The sequence below is a fragment of the Tursiops truncatus genome, chromosome 13 (genome assembly GCF_011762595.2).
Source record: "Tursiops truncatus isolate mTurTru1 chromosome 13, mTurTru1.mat.Y, whole genome shotgun sequence".
Classification (NCBI taxonomy): Eukaryota; Metazoa; Chordata; class Mammalia; order Artiodactyla; family Delphinidae; genus Tursiops; species Tursiops truncatus.
In genome coordinates, this window is record NC_047046.1 from 9788383 (window position 1) to 9808336 (window position 19954).

A 19954-nucleotide genomic window follows, 5' to 3' on the forward strand; every position below is an offset into this window, starting at 1 on the left:
TAGAGCTTGTTACTCAGGAACCCTCCTGGTATTGACTTACTATTTTTTTTAACCATAAGGAAAGTAAATACATTATTTGACCATGAGGAAAGTAAATGTATTATTTAGAGATAAATGAACGCTTTTGTGTTTAGCTTGAAGGATATTTTTTTTTACCTGACTGTTCTTAAAGTATTCTATAGCAAAGTCCTACCCATCCTTTAAGACTCTAGACATTCTGACCCCATCTTCTCTTGACGACTAGTCTCTCAGGATGAATTTCTCTTCTCCGTACCTCTTATCGAAATCGTCACCTGCCAAAGCAGTCACTGTTTGTATACGTGTCTGGTTATGGTGCCACCCTCTGCCTTTGTGACCTGATGTAAGATCCTGGAGAGAGCTTGTCTGTCCTTTCATCCAAAGCTCCTGATATTATCCTATGCGAGTAGTAAGCATTCAGAATGTGATGATTTAATTCAGCCGAAGCATGTCAGATAAACAAATTCTTGAGAAGTCATCCTCCTACATATGACCCATCCCTTAGAAATAATATTCTCTCCCCACAGAATAACGCACATAAGGCTTATCTATGACAGGGACATTTGTGATATACTTTTAAAAAAACCAGTATTTATGTTCCGACCTTTAGAACTTGATTATTCTTTACCTGAGAAGGTTTGTGGATATTTGCAGAAGTTGTTAGCGTCTGACATTACTAAATGTGGTGTCACGGCCAATTTTTTCCAAATGTCCAGCTCAATGACCTGGAGAAGAAACACGCCATGCTTGAAATGAATGCCCGAAGTTTACAACAGAAGCTGGAGACGGAACGAGAGCTCAAACAAAGGCTTCTGGAAGAGGTGAGTGTAAAACGCCGGGCAAATAGAGCCGGGTGGACTCTCAAGTGAATATCTGTTGTCTTCAGGTGGGCAGATCCAAATTAAGGCGTTCAGATTTCAAAGTGGAAATTTTCAAGGAAGAGTAAGGTGGTCACCGGATACTTCCTTTTTTTTTCTTTCTTTCTTTTTTTTTAAATTTTATTTCATTATATCTTTTTATTTTATTATTTATTTATTTATTCATTTATGGCTGCGTTGGGTCTTCGTTGCTGCGCGCGGGCTTTCTCTAGTTGCGGCGAGCGGGGGCTACTCCTCGTTGTGGTGTGCGGGCTTCTTGTTGCGGTGGCTTCTCTTGTAGCGGAGCATGGGCTCTAGGTGCGCTGGCTTCAGTAGTTGTGGCTCGTGGGCTCTAGAGCACAGGCTCAGTAGTTGTGGTGCATGGGCTTAGTTGCTCCGCGGCATGTGGGATCTTGCCAGACCAGGGCTGGAACCCGTGTCCCCTGCCTTGGCAGGCAGATTCTTAACCACTGCGCCACCAGCGAAGTCCCGGATACTTTCTTAAAGGTGTTTAACACGTTAAAAGAATGTGTCACGAAGGCCGGGGTCCTCTTTGTCCTTGTGTCCTCCCAAATGGTGCTTAATGGTGTGTCTAGTACACAGCGAGTCTGTGCCAAGTGGAAGTTTATTAAATATGCAGGCACATAGATATTGAGTTAAATTCTTCTTTAGATTTTATGTCCAAAGTACATGAAGTTTGCAGGCTGATAGGACAACCATGTAATTAGCTTTGTGCACGGGGCAGAGACCTGATCAGATTACACTGAGTGCCAAATCTCATGAAGGCTTTTGAACACCCAGTTAATTCAGTTTAAAAAAAATGATGCCCTGCTTTTGAGACACAAAACGAAAAGCTCAAATTGGTCTCCCAAACCAATCCATTCCTTATGTTATTTCCTGTACCTTTTAACAGAATTCTGAAAATCTCTGTTTAAACTGATGACAACTTCCCACTCCCAAACAAAGCCCTGGTTTGGTTGAATCACTGATAATTCGGCTTTGTTCATTAGAATTGACCTATCGGGACAAATGCACTTTATAAAGATATTTCACGAGAAGCTGGACTCCAAGAGTGTTCTGTTTAAGCCATAGGGAGCCTGACGGTTGAATTAGCCAGATTATCTATTCTGGTGAACTGAGGTTTTATTGTGTGCTACCTGTAGCCCCTGAGGGGCTCTGCTGGTAGAAATATTATGACTATGTTATTAAGTTCGAAAAGTGTGGTGAAAATTTTGCAGGTGAATGTAAAATGTTTTATAGAATGAGGGTTTAAAAAATATGGGTGGGAGTTTTGGAAAGTTCTGGAGATGGATGATGGTGACGTACAACCATGTGAATATACTTACTGCCACAGAACTGTGCAATTAAAAATGATTAAAGTGGTAAATTTTATGTATATTTTACCACAACAAAAAATTTTTTAAATCAATTACACACACACACACACACACACACACACACACACAAACATACACACACGTGGGTGGGAAATTCACCAAAGGTGACACTAAGAACATTATAATAGAAATTGACAAATCACCCCGGTGGTCAGATAGAGAATGGTGGTCTTTTATCTGGAATGAATAGGCAACAACCCCACTTGAGGCACCTGTTGGAAACAGGAGGAACAGAAATAATCAGTGTTCTCGCCTGTCCTCTTTTCCTTTCAAGGAAGGAGCGCTGGCCCCAACAGCTCAGTGCTTTGGTCCGAGGTTACATGGTGAGTCAGTGGCAGGGCTAGGAAGAGCAGGCTGGAATCCTGATTCAGTTCCCTTGTTCTCACTTCTAAAACTACCTGGGAACGTTTCCAGTTCTCCATTCTGCACCTCACAGAGGGCTTTTTGAGCAGATGTCTGTCTGGCTGCCATTGAATGGGAGGCAGATCTCACTGACAGCCGAAACCATTAGGGAACTAAGAACAATCTTTATTGTCCGGAACGCAGCTGGCATGCTGGCTTGTGGTGGGCCTTCTGTAAGCAGGAGACCGGGGGCTCAGCCTGGCTCTCCCCTCCATCAGGTGCAGATTCTTGTAAATGGGGTCAGAATCAGTGCCTCAGAGTTGGAAAGAATTTTTGTGTGTCATTTATTGCAAATTCCCAGCACTTGCACCGCTGTTCCCTTTATTATTCCTGTCCTGGGCACTAACGGATCTTTCTCCCAGATCTTTTCTCTCGGGCCAGAAATGGCCTCAGAAGCTTTTCTGACACTGCCCTTTACAGGCATGATTAGTCTTTTGGACGTGACGCCAGAGCTCAGAGTCCACTTGCTAATCCTGTCGAGTTAATCCCCCTCCAAGGTAGAGAGTCCCTTCCCCAACCCTCCGCATAGGTGGGCCTCGGTGAACCTTGGCCTCAGTATCAAAATTCAGAGTGACTTTAGACATTCCAGCTCATTTTTCTGGCACCTGCAACTCTTGGAAAGTCCTTTCTTATTGTAAACTAAAGCCTGTAACTTCCAACCATTGTTTCTGTTACATCGAAACATATGAAAACAGGGTGTAGTCTCATATTTCCAACCAAAGTAGGAGGTTAATACTGATTAATGATCAAATCACTTGACTAGTAATCGAAATAACTAATGTTTAATTAGCACGTACTATATGCCAGGTGCCTTTCTGAGTGCTTTCCATGAATTAACTCCTATAGTCCTTGTGACACTTCTGTGAGAGAACTACTACTTTTTATTGTATCATCTCTGTGACGGCTGATTCGATATCTCTGTAGCTTTCCCACTCCATATTGCCTTCTCTTTTCTAAATGGAACACTTGAAGCCCTTCCATGTTTGGGATGTTCTTTTCTGATAGATTTTTCTTTCCGAAGAGAGTTTCTAGAAGCCCCTGTGGTTTGAACAGCACAGCATAGGGCTATCTCCACTTCCATTCTGGGCTCCGAATATCTCTGCCAGCGACCCCAAGCTCTTTGTGTGGCTTTGGCACACTGCTGACACCCATCGATCTGTTAAATCACCACCAGCCCTTCTACAAGTTTTTTTTTTTTTTTTAAACATCTTTCTTTATTCAGTTGATGTGTTTAAAAAATACCATCCTATTAAACCTTCTCTTGTTGGTTTTGATCCATCTTCCCAGCCACCAGAGTTGTTTCATGCTCTGGTTCTGTCATCTAGTTCCTTTGTGCTTCCTCCCAGTTTCCTGTCACCCTCATAAAATTGGGGGACAGATCTAAGCACGTGGCTAGAGCCCTCTTTTCACTCTAACACTGTCTGGGAACAGCCTCCATTTACCTCTCTCTGGGAAGCAGGTTAATGGTTTTGTAAAACATTTCATTGAGCACAAATGTCACTCTTGTTTTCTATTGTAGTAAATAAGTAGCCTATTTCCTGGAAAGCTAATGGACAGTTGATGTGTTGATTCTAGAGAAATATTTTGGGCCTGGCTGTCACCAAACAGATTCTTGTCCCTAGCACTTGTTTCTCTGCTTCCTGCCTAGTAATTAGTGTTGTCCTAAAATAGTGGAGAGAAACTAAAGTGGATAATTTGCAAGAAGTAATCATTTGTGCTACAGGGGACAGATAGCTCCCTAGAGGAGGTTATCTTAGCTGTTTTCTCTCTTTCTTTCCCTGTATTTTAGGGGGTGCTGTGGTTTGATTCAGAAATTCCAGGTCACGCACACAGGGCAGGTGATCATAAGTTAGTATCCTGCTTTACGGAGGACTGATGGGGAGAGGCTGTCGGAGTAGGTTCGGGCAGGAAAGGAAGATGGAAAGGTGAGGGGGGCGCACCTGAACGGGATGGAGGGAAGAAAGACAGACGAAGGAGGCAGCGCTAAGATTCATCGAGCATGTGCTGTATGCTGGGCACTGTGCTTGATGTGTCAGCCAGTGAAGGGAGTTATTACCCCCACTTACAGACGAAGAGACTGAGGGTCTGAGAGGCAGTGAGCTGCCCCTGGTCACAGGGCTAATGAGAGTTAAAGTCAGGATTTGAACCAGGGTCTGGAACATTCTAAAGCCCAGGTTCTTTTCCATGACACCATGATGCCTCAGGGGATCAGCTGCCTCTCAAGAGGAAGGGCAGGTGAGGAGTAGGAATGGACAGACAAGCATCAGTGGAGGGAAGAGAAATAAGGTAGCGAGGTTTCAGCAGATTCCGAGGTCATCAGTAGCCTTTGGCTGGCTGGGGCGTGGGCCACCGAGGTTTGCCCTCGCCTGCTGGGAAACTCCCGTGCTGATGGTTATAGCTCTTTACCAGCCCTCTGTCCTTAAGGCCGCAGAGGCTCTAGGCCACCAGGGAAGGGAGTATTTGGGCCACTGGTGGTGTGGTTAGATTGGACCCAAGGGGTTGGGTGAAATGAAGCAGCATCTTGTCAGGATAGCTATTCTTCCCTGCTTTTTAGAAACAGAAGCATTTTAGGAAAAGAGAGTCATAAACCCAGTATCTTTATAGCCTGCTCTGTTTTCTGGTTGACTTCCATTGTAAAAAAAATTGGAGAGAGATTTCCAGCACAAAGCGATTTCCAATGTCCTAAATAGAATTTTGTTTTCCTTGGGTTTTACCGACACTTGTACTGAACCTGGGATCTTCCTTCCTCCCCACATGGTAGAAATATCTCCTGCGACTGTGGCTATTGGGGTGCTTGTTGGTCCCACACCCTGACGAAGTGCTGTTTGAGTTAGAGGTGCTATGACCCTTTTTTTTTTTAAATCAATTTATTTATTTATTTGTTTTTATTTTTGGCTGCGTTGGGTCTTCGTTGCTGTCCGTGGGCTTTCTCTAGTTGTGGCGAGCGGGGGCTACTGTGTTGCCCTGCGTGGGCTTCTCATTGTGGTGGCTTCTCTTGTTGCGGAGCACGGGCTCTAGGCACATGGGCTCAGTAGTTGTGGCGCACGGCCTTTGTTGCTCCGCGGCATGTGGGATGTTCCCAGACCAGGGATCGAACCCATGTCCCCTGCATTGGAAGGCGGATTCTTATCCACTGTGCCACCAGGGAAGCCCTGACTCCCCTTTGTATATTCCACACAGAGAATCACAAAGTGAGTTCTCTTAACAGCAATTGAGATCTTAAAAAAAAAAAATAAGGACAAATCAGAACGTGGCTGTCATGGCATTAAGGCATACTGCCTTAGATGTCAACTCAGATGGCCCGTACTATGAAGTACCAAAATATCCTTAACTGCAACTCTGATTGGGAAGGCAGACCCACCAGTCTGGACTTCTTGTTGTGGTGGGCACCTTGTGAGTGGCTGGCCATCAGAGATTTCTGTGCAAGTTCTTTTTAACTGCACATGCATCATTTTGGAATAGCAGACAGTTGGTCATTCCGGAATGAGCCGAGCTTTTGGTGCCATGTCTGAAATTAGTTTGTAATAGGGACAGTGAGGGAGCACGTTGCTTTGTGTGTGGTATGAAGCCTCTCCTGCCTCTCTTCCTACCAGCAAGCCAAGTTACAGCAGCAGATGGACATGCAAAAGAGTCATATTTTCCGTCTGACTCAAGGGCTACAGGAAGCTCTAGATCGGGCTGATCTGCTGAAGACAGAAAGGAGTGATCTGGAATATCAGCTAGAGAACATTCAGGTGAGAACTGGCAAAGGGAACTTAAAGTGTCTGCAGGAGCAAAGCATGATGGCTAAAAGCCATCTGTCTGGTCAAATGGGCAGTATCTTCATGTTGTGTGTTTTTCCCAGTATTTTATTATGAGGATTTTCTAACGTTCAGAGAAGCTGGGAAATTTCTATCATGACCACCCTCTAGATTCTCCTACTTGCCATTCGCTATTTTTTGCTTTTTCACATATCTGTCCGTACTTCAGTCCATCTTTTTGGGGGGGATGGTGGGCAGTAAGATCAGAACTAAGTAAATAAAGATTGGCCCAGTGCGGCTTGGGTTGAATTTTTCGTATGTTAATATTGTAACAACTTTATTTTTTATTTTCTTAAAGTACCGAGTTTAAAAGTATACTTCTTTCGGTGTCTGAGGTGCTTTTCGTTTTCACAAATTTTAGGTTCTCTATTCTCATGAAAAGGTGAAAATGGAAGGCACTATTTCTCAACAAACCAAACTCATCGATTTTCTGCAAGCCAAAATGGACCAACCTGCTAAAAAGAAAAAGGTGGGTCAGAGGGTTTGAAAAGCGGGGAGCTGACAGTTTTGCTCAATCGTGGTGATTCTGTAAAGCCCACTGGGATAGATAATCCTAGGAACATCAGAGAAAACAAAATGCACCTTGTTTTGTTTGGGGTTGAAAAAGAGGCTTTGGGATCATCAGAATAGCTCTTCAAGAGAAGCGATCACTCTCGAGTCTGTAATACACCATTTTGTGTTCATGGCCTTTGAAGTTGTCATGCCTTCCTCTGTGAAGGCAGTGATAGTTTTTTCCCAGGCAGCTGGGGTGGGGGAGGTAGCAGAGAGGAAGGTTTATACTCAGGTCAGCGTCCTGGACTCCAGAGGGGTTCCCTGCTCACATGTACAGGATTCTGGAGAGATTACAGGTCACTTGTATGGGATTCTAGACAGAGAGGGGTTCTTAGGTCATGGGGATGGGATACCAGAGGTTTTAATATGTCATCTGTATGGGGCCGTAGAAGGATTCTCAGGTCATGTGTATGGGACTCCAGAAAAACTAGCCATCATCTGCTCAGTCCTTCTGATTGGCTCAAGAAGAGACTGGGACCCAGAGAGCTGACGTAACCTGCCCCAAATGTCTGACTGGATAGCTGTCCCTTCCACGGGGTGCGGCTCCATCTCTTTAAAATTGTAACATATAAATTGAAAACAATGACCAAAAGAAACAGATGGACAGGGTGATACATAGGCACACATGGGAAGATTTTTAATAAGCCCAAAGCATGCTTCCCTGAACCACTGAAGGTTTGGTCATGTGTTCTCAGTTCCAGAAGGTCTCTAAGGAGCCTGAAGCTTCTTCCCAAGGCACCCAGATGCCAGAGTAGCACTGGCGGTGGTACAGGGAAGGCCTCCGATGACAGGATACTGGGGAGTGGGCTGAAGGAGGCGGCCGGTCTCTTGGTCCCTTTGTTCTCTTTACGGGAAGGCACCAGAGCGGCAGTGGTGGTTGTGGAGGCGGGTTTCCTTGTGTGCTGTGTGATCGTGCCTGTTGGTGCTGATGATACTGAATCTGGTTTATTTTATCAGCGGACTGTTATCTGAGTTTGTCACTTGATATAGTCAGGGTGCTTCCGTGTATTTTTTTGGTTCGTTTTCGCTCCCATTACCCTACGTTATACTTTTCTTTCCCATGTACAATACATGTTCCATTTGCATGTTTTTTGCATAAGCCCCTTGTGGTGACATTATTTTAGTATTCCATTTTTTAATTTTTTTTGCTTCCTTTAAAAAAAAATACTCATCTCTGTGTCTTGTAACGAAGCATCATGAGACAAATTCAAGGCGAGAGTGATTTCTGAACCATGTCTCCTTTCCATCCTCCACTTCCATTTTTTGAGGGTAAAGGCTCAGGAAATGGCTCTCCTTCTTGGGAATGCTAAAGGAAGAGGTGGTGGCAATTCAAGCATCTCTGACCCTCTCGGTGAAAACTTCCACGCCCCTATTTTTTTTCCAGCCGGCTGGGAGGGGCTGTGGCTCGGTCCCCCCCTCCCCCTTCACATGCCATTTTTACTAAACCCGCTTGCAGTGAGTATGTGCCCGACTCCCGTGGTCTGCTCCTCCCGAGGCAGAGTTCCTTTCACTAGTTCCCAGTGCCAATTTCCAGGAGTTAGGAGATATCTCTGTTTCCATTGCTAGGGTTTATTTAGTCGACGGAAAGAGGACCCTGCTTTGCCCACACAGGTTCCTCTGCAGTACAATGAGCTGAAGGTGGCTCTGGAGAAGGAGAAAGCTCGCTGCGCGGAGCTCGAGGAAGCCCTGCAGAAGACCCGCATCGAGCTCCGCTCCGCCCGGGAGGAAGGTACGGGTGCCCTCGAAGCCAAGTGCGGTGGACGAGGCAGAGGACCGATCTCAAGGAGATTGGCCGAGACTAGTTCAGCCTCGTGGTGACAGCCCAGACATCCCACGTCTGAACGATTCACGGCATCCTCGGCATTGCCGATCGGGCACCCTGTGTGTACTTTTGGTCTCGGGCCTTTGATAGCCAGCCCCCGGGGCGGTCCACTTGGTTGGGGCCTCTCGGGGGCCCTGCTAACCGAAAGGCGTTGGACCCGTCTCTCCCCAGCAGCCCACCGGAAAGCCGCAGACCACCCGCACCCGTCCACGCCGGCCACCGCCAGGCAGCAGATCGCCATGTCCGCCATCGTGCGGTCGCCCGAGCACCAGCCCAGCGCCCTGAGCCTGCTCGCCCCGCCGTCCAGCCGCAGGAAGGAGTCTTCGACTCCAGAGGGTATGTCCTCAAAAGGGGCCACTGGACATGCATCGACATTTTTTTAAATGGACTGAGAAATGCAGACCTAAGGTGAAAATGACAAGTAATAACACTAAAGGATAAAGAGTAAGAAGTAAGCCTTCTCCCCACCCCGGTTCCCTTACCCAGAGTCAACCATTGTGCTCTTCCAGCCATCGTTCATGCACGTAACTGCATGTCTGTATTATGCAGGTGTTTTATATAATCATCTTTAAGAGTCAGGAGAAAATAACATATTTTTCTCAGTCCTTTTGTCTTTCATAAATATCATAGCCCACTGTGCTCTACACCAGGAGTCTCCAACCCCCGGGCTGTGGACCGGTACCGGTCCGTGGCCTGTTAGGAACTGGGCGCACAGCAGGAGGTGAGCGGCGGGCGAGCGAGCGAAGCGTCATCCCCGCTCCCCATTGCTCGTGTTACCACCCGAACCATCCCCCACCCCCTGCCCCCCGCACCGGTCCCTGGAAAAATCGTCTTCAACGAAACCGGTCCCTGGTGCCAAAAAGGTTGGGGGCCGCTGCTATACACTGCAGAACATCTTTCTTCTTTTAGTTAAAATGCTATCTTAGCCAGTTTCGTATTAACACATATGATCGACCCCGTCCTTCTAGAGGGCTGTGTGGTCTTCCATGGTGGGAGGTGTATGATTCACCTATTAATCCAGACCCCTGTCGATGGGCATTTAGGTTATTTCCAGTTCCTTGTTTCCATATGTATCCTGCAGTGAACACCCTGCAGCTCTGTGGGTGCTATGACTGTAGGATAAGTCCTTGGGAAATGAATCAGGTTAAAGGTTATGTTCATTTTGAAAGTTGGTAATTTGTGCCAATTTATACCAGTGGTGTGAGGAATTTTACTTTGTGGGCTTAAAAGTACTCTGTTCACCTAGAGACGGAAAGGACTTAAAAAAAAAAAAAAAGCCAAGGAAGGTGGTTTGGAAAGTCATACAGAGAGTGGAGTAGAGCTGTGGTTTAATATCACGGTATCACCAGCTATGCACTTTATCTTATTTACTTATTTTTGGCCCTGCTGTGCAGCATGAGGGATTTTAGTTCCCCTACCAGGGATTGAACCCTTGCCCCCTGCAGTGGAAGCGTGGACTCTTAACCACTGGACCGCCAGGGAAGTCCCACTATCAACCCACCTTAGCTGCCAATCTTGATGGGATTTTGTTGTCGTTGTTTTCTTCAGCGATGATGTCATCTCATTTCCTATGTTTACATAACACTTTGAATCACAGAGCTTCACTCTTACAGTCATCAAAGTGGAGCTGGTAACACAGAGGAAAATCATTTCTGGCCCCCGTGTCCTTCGATGAGGCTGCGTAGAGCAGCTCCCTGAGTAGTTTGGAATACTCGAAGCATCTCCTTCGTGTGCATGGCTTGTTCACCGTTTCAAAGTGCATTTATGTTATTTATTCCTCATGACTTTCTGATAAAGGAACAGGAATAGCATTATATGGAGAAATCAATTTGGATTCAGAAATATGGATCCTGAATTTTTCTATTTAAAGCTGCCGTTAGCTAGTTAGGTCACTGTTGAGAAGGGGGCCTTCTAAATGGAAAAAAATCAATCTTGTTAATTTTAACTGACTGGACTATAAATGTAAGAATCAGTTGTTTGAGGCTTAAAAGTTGTTTTTTTTAAAAAAGGAGGTTATTCATGAAAGAGCTGGGCATGAAGTGAGAATTCTTCAGTCAGTTTATGTATTGAATAATCAGAAGTTCTGTAATTCAGAATAGTGATCTTTAAACGATTCTGAAAAGCTCTAGATCCATGATCTCATGTGGAAAACAAACCGTTTATGACTAAAATATTTATAAACAACTGACTTAGAAGCATATGTGTCTCTATGCTCACAAATATCTATGCCATTGTATTAACAATCTGCTGCCAGTGATACGTTCTTAAATAAAACCTAATTCCTAATAACCAGATAATGGTGATTTTAATTTGGTTCATATAAATCTAGACACATCTATTAGTGTTAAAGTAATTTTACAATCCGTCACTAACGTGCTCTAATGTTTTTTAACAGCTTTATTGAGATATAATTCACATACTATACAATTTATTTGTTTGAAATGTATAATTCATTGTTTTTTAGTAAGTTCACAAGGCTGTGCAACCATCACATTCTAATTTTTAAACATTTTTGGTCCAACCCCCCCCCAAAAAAAAACCCAAAAAACAAAACAACCCTACACCCATTGGCAGTTGCTTCCCATTTCCCCCTTCATGGAGCCTCTGACAACCACCAGTCTGCTTTCTGTCTCCATGGATTTGCTATCCTGGACGTTTCCTATAAATGAATCATACCACGTACGACTTTTTGTGTCTAGCTTCTTTCATAGAGCATAATGTTTTTGAGATTCATTCATCTTGTAGTATTTATCAGTACTTCATTTTTTTAATTGCTGAATAATATTCTATTGTGTGGTTATTACATCTTGTTTCTGTATTAATCCATCAGTGGACATTTAGATTGTTTCCATTTTTTGGCTATCATAAATAATGCTGCTGTGAACATCTGTGCACAGATTTTGTGGCTACATAATCTTTTCATTTCTCCTGGGTGTGTAGACCTAGGAGTGGAATTGCTGGGTCATCTGGTAACTCTGTGTTTAACTTTATGGGGAACGACCAAACTGGATTCCAAAATGGCTGCACCATTTGCTTTCCCACCAGCAGCGTATGAGGACCTTCATTTCTCCACATCTTTACCAACATGCATTTTCCATATTTTTGAGTCTGGATAACCCAGCGAGCGTCAACTAGTATCTCACTGTGGTGTTTATTTGCATTTCCCTAATGATGAATGACGTTGAGCATGTTTTCTTGTGCTTCTCGGCCATTTATCTTCTTTGGAGAGATGTCTTTTCAGATCTTTTGCCCATTTTTTAATTGGGTTGTCTTTTTCCTATTGCTTCATAAGAGTTCTTCCTATATTCTTGTTCTTTCTATATTCTGTTCTTCCTATAGTTCTTCCTATATTCTCTAAACTCCTTGTCAGAGGGATGATTTGCGAACACTTTTCCTATTCTGTGGGGCGTCTTTTCACCTTCTTGGTGGTATAATTTGCAGCACTTTAATGATTTTTTTGAAAAAATTTTCCTCCAGAATTCAGCCGACGTCTTAAGGAGCGCATGCACCACAACATTCCTCACCGGTTCAATGTAGGACTGAACATGCGAGCCACGCAGTGCGCTGTGTGTCTGGATACCGTGCACTTTGGGCGCCAGGCATCCAAGTGTCTTGGTAAGAGCAGCTGCTGTGCGTGGGGGGAGGGTGCCTGTGCATCTCCACCTAAGATTCTGTCCGATGGGGTTGGGGTTTTTTTTTCCTTTTTAAATTCCTCATCATGAGTGCATTCATTTTCAAGCTTTTAGTCTTAGTGGGAGGACACTATTTTTCCCCTGTTCAAGAGGGAGTTTATACGTGTTGTCAGCTCACGTCTCCAATTCCCTGTGCAAAATGCCTTGGGCTTTGTGAACTTCCAGCTCCCTTTCCGTCAGGCTGGTCTCTCCCTGCCTTTAGGCTGTGTGCTGGCTCCAAGGGAAACGTGCAGATGTGTTTTACACACCTGTCTGTGGCAGCCTGGGAGAAACCAGGAAAACTGGGTTGAGAGTGTCTGGCTGTCTCGTTTCCTCTTCTCCGTAGGGGCCTGGCTCCTGGGAAAGGTTAGGGATGCCCTGAATGGCGGGGCCAGATGGACGGGCCAGGCGGGGGGTTGGCTGGCAGAGGCAGGGAACGGTCCAGCATCGGCCGAGTGTGTGTTCAGGTTGTTCACTGCTTTTCCCTAGAATGTCAGGTCATGTGTCATCCCAAGTGCTCCACGTGCTTGCCGGCCACCTGTGGCCTGCCAGCCGAATATGCCACGCACTTCACTGAGGCCTTCTGCCGTGACAAAATGAACTCCCCGGGTCTCCAGACCAAGGAGCCCAGCAGCGGCTTGCACCTGGAAGGGTGGATGAAGGTGCCCAGGTATTGCTGCAAGGCCGTTCGGGCTGGGGTGGGGTCTGGTGAAGGGCGGCAGGATGTGCCGGCCCAGAACAGGCCGCTTTGGGGTAAGGATACTTCTGAGCTAAAGGCATTTGGAAAACAGCAGATGCGAAAGTGACACTCTGACCTCCCCTTTCTCTCTTGGAAAGTAGGAGATAAAACTCCCATGTAAAAGCTGCTCTTCCTGTACCAGGAGGAAAGAAGCATTCTCCTCCCCGGAGCTGGGGGGCAAGGCCAGCTGAGAGAAGTCTGTGCACACAGACCCTGTTACCTTTCCTCAGTTGCTGCTCTTTGTTCAACTTAGTATATAAGCACTTGGGCCCATCTGCTTTTGGGGCTTTATTTTCTTGCAGAGACTCCCATGTACGCATAAAATAAAATGTGTATGCTTTTCTCCTGTTCATGTGTCTAACATCAGTTGAATTCCGAGGCCAGCCTACGTCCCAGAAGGGTAGAAGGAAGCTTTTTTTTCCCCTGCCCCTGCACTTCATTCCCGATGTTTTCGAGGGAAGCATCTTCACCGGGATTCCCTCGCCTCCCCACCCCTTTCCCCTGCCCGACTCTTCTGAGTTCAAACAGTTCTTTCCCATCTGTGTTTTCCCAGGAATAACAAACGAGGACAGCAAGGCTGGGACAGGAAGTACATCGTCCTGGAGGGCTCGAAAGTCCTCATTTACGACAGTGAAGCCAGAGAAGGTAAATTAATAGCTCAGGGAATCTCATTGCACGCGGTTGGCCCAGCTGTCCTAGTCTTGGCGTGAAGGCTCTGTTTTCCGGACTGCGTTGCAAGCCTTCTACAAGTTTCCATTTTTGAAAATTAAAACCCAAATGACTGCGCTGAAGGTTATTGGTACGATACTCACGTCTATAGGTCTCCCCACTGAAGACCCTGCAGGGTGCTGCCCTGAAGATTCCACCTGCTAATACACCTTCCGAGAACTTCCGCCTCAGCCAACTAACCCATAAATCCGCATCGTCATCCGAAATTTGACTGTGCCACTCATCTGACGCACTTTACTTTTGTTTTTATCTTCCCTCTCCGCCTTCTCCGCACATCTCTTCCCTCCTCTGTTCTCGTGCGCCTGTCTGTCCACCGCATACTCCGTCTCTCTCTCTTTTCCTCTTGTCTCCTCTTGTTCTTGTTCCTGTTCTTTTGTTTTCCTTTCTGCCCTTCCTCTTTGCACCAAGCTGGACAGAGGCCGGCGGAAGAATTTGAGCTGTGCCTTCCCGACGGGGACGTGTCTATTCATGGCGCCGTTGGTGCTTCTGAACTCGCAAACACAGCCAAAGCAGGTGGGGAGCAGCGGGGCCCCCGGAGGTGGGCTGGGCTGGGCTGGGCTGGGCTGGATCCGTCAGCAAGGGCAGGAGGGGCACGTGGCGGATCAGCCTGCGAAGGAGGCTTCCCGGCCCCGCCTTCTGCTAAGTAACTGGGACTCAGGTGTGGCTTGGCCATTGTTCCCAGCGGGGGTGGGCGAACCCCACCCTGTGCTCTGTCGAATCTCCTAGATGTCCCCTACGTGCTGAAGATGGAATCTCACCCGCACACCACCTGCTGGCCCGGGAGAACCCTCTACTTGCTGGCTCCCAGCTTTCCCGACAAGCAGCGCTGGGTCACCGCCTTAGAGTCAGTTGTCGCAGGTGGGAGAGTGTCTAGGGAAAAGGCAGAAGCCGATGCTGTGAGTATGCACACGGGCGCCGGAGCTTGTCTCTGTAAAGCGGGCAGACTTGGTGGGAGTCCCGTCGGCTGCCGTGTTTCCCCTTGGCCTGCCTCTCTGAGGGGTGATGGCTTGAGACTGTCACGACCGGGATTCTGTGCCGACAGAAATCCAGGCTTCGAGGCGGCTTGGCTGGCATCGTGGGTCCCCCTCCAAACCCCAGAGCCTTCTAGAATGGGGGAGTCGACCCCCTTAGCCAGCTCTCAGGGCGCACTACATCTCGGTTCTGGCTGCACAGGGCAAATGTACTTACAAGGAAATCCTCTCTCTCGTTTACCCGGAAGTGTTTATGTGGTTTGAAGGCCTGCGTTACGAGCACGCTGGCCGTGAAGCGGCACGAAAGGCTGCCGACAGCCGTGTCTCCTTCAGGAAGGCTTTTCATAACCTGCTCAATTGCTTTTATGTGATTTGCTCTTCTGAAGGCAGGTCTGAAATCCTACTTCTCCTGAAGACGTTAGAGATGTGGGTGGGCCTTGATTGGCATCACTCCTCCTGGAACATTCCAGGATACAAACAGCGCTCATCACTCACTGGTGTTTGCTCCACCAAAGACCCAACAGCTCTTTTCAAACACTTAGCTCCTAATAAACACTTTAAGTGTTAGCAATCGGAAAATCCTCAATCACGAGTCTCCTGCTCGTGGGGTGAACCTGTTTCAATGACCCATCTCCTTGTCCCACGTGTGAGCCTTTTACCGAACGCCCCATCCCTGTGTGTACAATAGGGCCCTGACTGTACCTCCTACGAGCTTCTGCCCGCGTGGGTTCAGGTAAAGAGACTCAGAAGTGGGTTGGTTTGCTGCTGACACTGGGCTTTGCCCTTGTGCCACCATCTGGAGGGGCAGGAGCGTCCGTGTGGCTTATTAAGCCTTGGCAGGGACATCCTTCAGCTTCGGTTTGTTTCGTATCACAGACTCTCTCTCTGCGTCTCCTGCACTCATTTAGTTTTGCATCCGAACTGAGTTACAACTCCAGCACTAATTAACAGCCACCCCAGAGATACCGATAACATTCACGTCCTGCCTTTTGAGGTCAGATCAAAATACGGGGCAAGCCACGAGTAGACGTGTGCTTCTGAGCGTCTTCGGGAGGAACTTGCCCTTCTTCCTGGCATTAAACTTTTCTCCGTTCTTGCTTTTGTCTGTCTGGACGGTCCGGTCATGAACAGTTCAGCTCACCGTGGCCTCTTTTTTCTCTCTCTTTTTTTTCTTTCTCGTGTGAAAAGAAATTGCTTGGAAACTCCCTGCTGAAACTGGAAGGCGATGACCGGCTCGACATGAACTGCACGCTGCCCTTCAGCGACCAGGTGACCATGTTTTTTTGGGCACCGTCGGCTGTGTCGGGGCTGGTTATGGGGACGTGACCCCCCTCACGCTCTGCCTGGGGACTTGCACCCCGGCAGGTGGTGCTGGTGGGCACCGAGGAAGGGCTGTATGCGCTGAATGTCTTGAAGAACTCCCTCACCCACGTCCCAGGGATCGGAGCGGTCTTCCAGATTTACATCATCAAGGACCTGGAGAAGCTCCTCATGATTGCAGGTGGGAGGCCAAGGACACGGCGCTTTTCCTTCACTTGTAAGGGAGATGATTCGCCATATGCTTGTCGAACGCGGAGACAGGCCCTCCTGGGGGCAGGCTGGAGCGGAAGCGGCTCTTCCCTCTGCGTCCTGTAGGTGCCTGCACCCCCGGCGCTCTGCTCGCACGCGGCCCCTCTCTGAGCGCCTGCCCGCCCTGCTGCCCGCCTCCCATTTCTCCCTGCTCTCACACACCCTTCATCTGCGTGCACGACTCATTAGCAGTTTGCCACATTTCCCCCGCCCTTCTCTCTCCCTCTCTCTCTCACACACACACACACTCCCTCTCTCTCTCTCTCTCTCTCTCTCTCTCTCTCTCTCTCACTTATTTTGAACCACCTGAGAGTCAGTGGCAGCTGTGACTGGATCCTTCAGCCAGTCACCTAAGAACAAGGGGCATTCTCTCACATACCCATGCCAGGAAGGTTCTTTTTCCCTCTCTTTATTGGTGGTACTATATATATGTCTGTGGTGTGTGTGTGTGTTTGTGTGTGTGTGTGTGTATTTTTTTTTTTTAAGGGGAAAACAATAATGCATTTGCTCCATGTTCAAAACATCCACAGTCAGGTCTCATTCAGGCCTGGCCGGCTGGATCCAGGGGCCGGATCCTGACGTAATATGGTCAGGAACTGGCTTTCTTTGGTCTCTCAGCTCTTTTCTGCTGCTGGCTTGTTTTGTTGGTTTCTTTTTTTTTTTTTTTTTTGCGGTATGGTACAGCCCAAGTCCCTGCTCTCAAGGCCTTATTTTTTTGTTTTGTTTTTTTTTGCGGTACGCGGGCCTCTCACTGTTGATGGCCTCTCCCGTTGCGGAACACAGGCTCCGGACGCGCAGGCTCAGCGGCCATGGCTCACGGGCCCAGCCGCTCCGCGGCATGTGGGATCCTCCCGGACCGGGGCACGAAGCTGTGTCCCCTGCACCGGCAGGCGGACTCTCAACCACTGAGCCACCAGGGAAGCCCCTGGTTTCTTTTTTCTTGCTTTCCTTCCTTTCCTTTCTTTCTTCCCTTCCTTCTTGACATTATTCTTGGGAGCAGTTTTAGGTTCACAGCAAAACTGAGCAGAAGGTAGGGAGAATTCCCCTATATCTCTGCCCCGCATGCGCACGCGCAGGCCGCCTCCTCCATCAGCGTCCCCCACCGGAGTGCACCTACATGGACTTGTCATTATCACCCCAGGTCCACAGTTTACATTCAGGCTCACTCTTATACATTCTGCGGGTTTGGACAAATGGGTAACAATGTATCTGCCATTACAGCATCCTACAGAATAGTTTCACTTTTTAATTCGGGGAATTTAATCGTTGCTTCTCCCATTTTCTCATGTACTGCCCATGGCTGGCTTTTACCTGTGGCTCCAGTAATGTCCTTTATTTTTTTCCCGGCTTGTGATCCAGCCCAGGACCACGCACTGCACTCACACAGGTCTCCCTCGTCTCCTTGAACGTGGAACCATCCTCAGCCTTTCTGTGGTCCCTCGTGACACCGTGACACATACTGGATTAGTCCGCGTTTACTGTTTTGTTGTCCCCTACCCATTCCTTGACTTTGGTGGGGAGCACGTTTGAATATTCAGTTCACGTTCTCCAATTTTGTGTCTGCAGAATTTTTTGTTTTCCTTCCAAAGTCTTGACCAAGAGGCCAGATATTTTCCTTTTAGATCTAAAAGTTGGACCTAAACTGTGTTTATGGGAATTTGTGGAAAGCAGTGCCTCCGCATGGCCTCGTGTGGCTTTTATTCGGGGGAGGACGAGAACCGCCACTGTGGCTCTGCTGTCCCGTCCCCTCAGGAGAAGAGCGGGCCCTGTGTCTCGTGGACGTGAAGAAAGTGAAACAGTCCCTCGCACAGTCTCACCTTCCCGCCCAGCCGGACATCTCACCCAACATCTTCGAAGCCGTCAAGGGCTGCCATTTGTTTGCTGCCGGCAAGGTAAGCGCCCCTGCGGGCCTCAGCCGGCAAGGGCTCTTGAAATTGTGGGCTGAGTGGTTTGGCCTTGAAAATTGTGTGTCCTCAAACTGGGTTAAGTTTCTGTTGCTTTGCGACACAACTGGTGGTTGCACTGTTGGCATCTAGTGGGCAGGGCCTGGGGTTTCTCCTAAACATCCTACAGTGCCCAGAATGGCCCCTCACCACAGAGAATGACCTGGTCCAAAGTGTCCATAGTGCCGGCTTGAGAGACCCTGCTCTCAACTGGTGTTCCTTTCCTAGTTTTGCCACGGAGCCAGTGTACACACTGGTGACGCGCTTTTTCCTTCTTTCTCCGTCCCCCCTCCCCCATCAACTGCTTTTCAGATTGAGAGCGGGCTCTGCATCTGTGCGGCCATGCCCAACAAAGTTGTCATTCTCCGCTACAACGAAAACCTCAGCAAGTACTGCATTCGGAAAGTAAGTCCCAGGCCTGGCCGGGCCTGCTCTCCCAGCGAGCAGGTGGGGAAGGTGCTGTCTCGGGGCGTAGTGTGTGCCTGGGCCCTTCGGCCTGGGTGGCTTAGAGAGAGCGGGAGGGTGTCTTGCTCCCTGGAGAAAGCTCCAGAGCGGCCCATCCTTACACTTTTCCCTCTCGCTCTCCTCCCCTGCATGTGTGAGCTGCCTCTCTGGCCAGCCCAGTGAATTCAGCCTTTTGTGAAGGGAGAAAGGAAGGTGGCTGATGGAGGAGACACCTCTTTTGAACCAGTAGAAGAAAGGAAGATCTCTCTGAGGAGCTAGAAGCCCTGGTGGCACCTACCAGAATCCTTCTCAGATTGTAAAAGTTTCTATTAATGACCTTCAAAAAAACCAGTGCTGGCTGTGTTTTGATACCCAGTGCGGGAGCTGGCTCTCCTCGGAGCACAGTGGGTTGTGATGTTGCCTGCGGTGTGGACAGCTATCCGTGAGATCACTGCACTTGCCTCGCTTCTGGAGAAGGCTGTCTCTTGTCCCTAGACTAGGCATGTTCCACCCATCCTAAGCCTGATGTATTTCAGGTGCTTTCGTGATTAGTCTCAAAAGTAAAAGGAGGGATGAATATATAAGGGTTGTTACCTGTTAGAGAAACTGTTTCATCTGGGGTGGGCTCTTGTTTAGTTTGCATTTTTATTGAGCACCTACTACTACCAGAGACTGAGCTGGCTGTTTCACACACTTTTCACAACAGTTGTGAGAAACAGGGGTGATCATCCCTAATTTTCAGGTAAGATGACTGAGGCTGGCCAAGATCCTAGGTTACAAAGTTGAGACCCAAACTGAAGTTTGACTTTCCCTAACGTTTCACTGTGTTATACTAGTTTCCTTATACTTAGTAGGTGATCAATAAATATTTAGTGGTGATGATAATGCTGATTAGAGCTTGAACTGTTAACTTCAGGAAAATTCCCAGAAATCACTTCTTCTTTATAATTCCTGGCCATCATTTGGAATAAGCATGCCTAGGTTTTTGAAGCCATTAGGATTGACCTGAAAACAAGTGTAAGTAATTAGGAAGCAGATAA

At 47.6% G+C, this 19954-nt stretch overlaps 1 protein-coding gene across 13 annotated transcripts in view; it reads left to right on the forward strand.

The window, feature by feature from the left end:
• Positions 1–19954, forward strand: part of CIT (citron rho-interacting serine/threonine kinase) — a 170611-nt gene that overhangs the window by 139241 nt on the left and 11416 nt on the right. For 4 of the 13 annotated variants that reach the window (XM_073790086.1, XM_073790090.1, XM_073790091.1 and 1 more), the window contains 14 exons: positions 735–839; positions 6268–6408; positions 6836–6943; positions 8593–8755; positions 9020–9184; positions 12326–12463; positions 13009–13189; positions 13812–13903; positions 14396–14500; positions 14714–14883; positions 16147–16227; positions 16324–16459; positions 18199–18419; positions 18783–18875. In XM_073790086.1, coding sequence (XP_073646187.1) covers positions 735–839; positions 6268–6408; positions 6836–6943; positions 8593–8755; positions 9020–9184; positions 12326–12463; positions 13009–13189; positions 13812–13903; positions 14396–14500; positions 14714–14883; positions 16147–16227; positions 16324–16459; positions 18199–18419; positions 18783–18875 — 1899 coding nt within the window. The other 9 variants (XM_033836906.2, XM_033836909.2, XM_033836912.2 and 6 more) reach the window with 6 other exon arrangements.